At 57.0% G+C, this 1,250-nt stretch overlaps 1 protein-coding gene across 1 annotated transcript in view; it reads right to left on the reverse strand.

The window, feature by feature from the left end:
- Window positions 1-119: 119 nt before the first annotated feature.
- The window catches only part of LOC106896299 (mucin-3B-like), a 16,433-nt gene continuing 15,302 nt past the window's right edge, over window positions 120-1,250 (reverse strand). The window contains exon 15 of the mRNA XM_014956133.1: window positions 120-185. Coding sequence (XP_014811619.1) covers window positions 120-185 — 66 coding nt within the window. The remainder of the gene's footprint in view (window positions 186-1,250) is intronic.

A 1,250-nucleotide genomic window follows, 5' to 3' on the forward strand; every position in this document is an offset into this window, starting at 1 on the left:
GGGGGTGGTTCTGGAAGTGGTGGTGGGATTGGGGGTGGGCGTGGAGGTGGTGTTTGTAGTGGTGGTGGTGACCTCCATGGTTGTAGTGTTGGTGTCTGTGGAGGTGTTGGTGGTCTGGTTCATTTTGGAGATGCTTTGTTTGGTTGTTGAGTTGTTCTCCATCCTGGTTGGATCAGTTCCGGCACCTGTGGAGAGAGCAGAAGTTCTGGTGTTCTGGTGGGTTCAGGGGTTCTACTGGTTTTGGTGGGTTCAATGGGGTGCGTGGCCCTACTGGTGGTTTTTGGAGACCACCAGGTGGTGGTGGAGGTTTGGGGTGGGGTGGTTTCAGAAGTTCTCGCAGAAAGTTGAGGGGCTTCTGTGAAGGAGCTGAGGGTGGGACAAGGTTCCTCAGGGCTGGGGAGGAGGAGAACTTCATCCCCCACTTTCTCCCCATGGACCATAAGGCTCTTGGAATGGTTTGGGTGGAAAGGGGACCTTAAAGACCACCCAGTTTCTTAAAGGCCACCTTCCACTAGACCAGGTTCCTCCAAACCCCATCCAACCTGGCCTTGAACCGGGCAGGTGTCGGCCACGTGTTTCTTCCTACCGGTCATTGTGCAAATAAGGGAGGGGTGGGGGGTTGGTTTTTTGGGGTGTAATTTCTTTCTTCCTCCTCTGGTCACCGTTGGGTTCTTCCCGTTTCCCTTCTGGCAAGGTCGGAGCTGGGAATTCCCCTCCAAAACCCATCGTGACCCCAAAAAAAACCTGGGCCAGGGTCCAACAGCCCCACATCCTTCAGACATTGGTGGCCCCACAGGGTGGACACAGAACTCCCAGTTGGGGGTGGGTGGTGGTGGGGTGTCTCCCCAGAGATGGTGGGGTGTCTCCCCTCCACCTTCTGGCCACGTTGGTGGTGGAGCAGCCCAGGATGAAGTTGATGGCTCAAGTTGAGCTTCTCCTCAACCAACACCTCCCCAACCAACACCCATGGATCCACCACCGCCATGGGTCCTACGTGTGTCCCCCCCCTTCCGAGGTTCAGGAGGTCACCCCAGTCCCACCCCACCCACGTTTTCCCACCTCCCAACCCCTCAAAGCCCCCCTTGAACCCTCCTCCAACCCAACCCAACCCCAGCTACAGCTGAATCCTCCCACATCGGGGTCTTATCCCTGTCCTTTTCCTTTGCACTTTCACTTTCTGAGGAGAAAGGGGTGGGGTTGGAGAATAACGTGCTCCGGGGAGGGGACACCCCCCAATTTCCTCCCCCCCC

This window comes from Calidris pugnax, unplaced genomic scaffold (genome assembly GCF_001431845.1).
Source record: "Calidris pugnax isolate Ruff unplaced genomic scaffold, ASM143184v1 scaffold322, whole genome shotgun sequence".
Classification (NCBI taxonomy): Eukaryota; Metazoa; Chordata; class Aves; order Charadriiformes; family Scolopacidae; genus Calidris; species Calidris pugnax.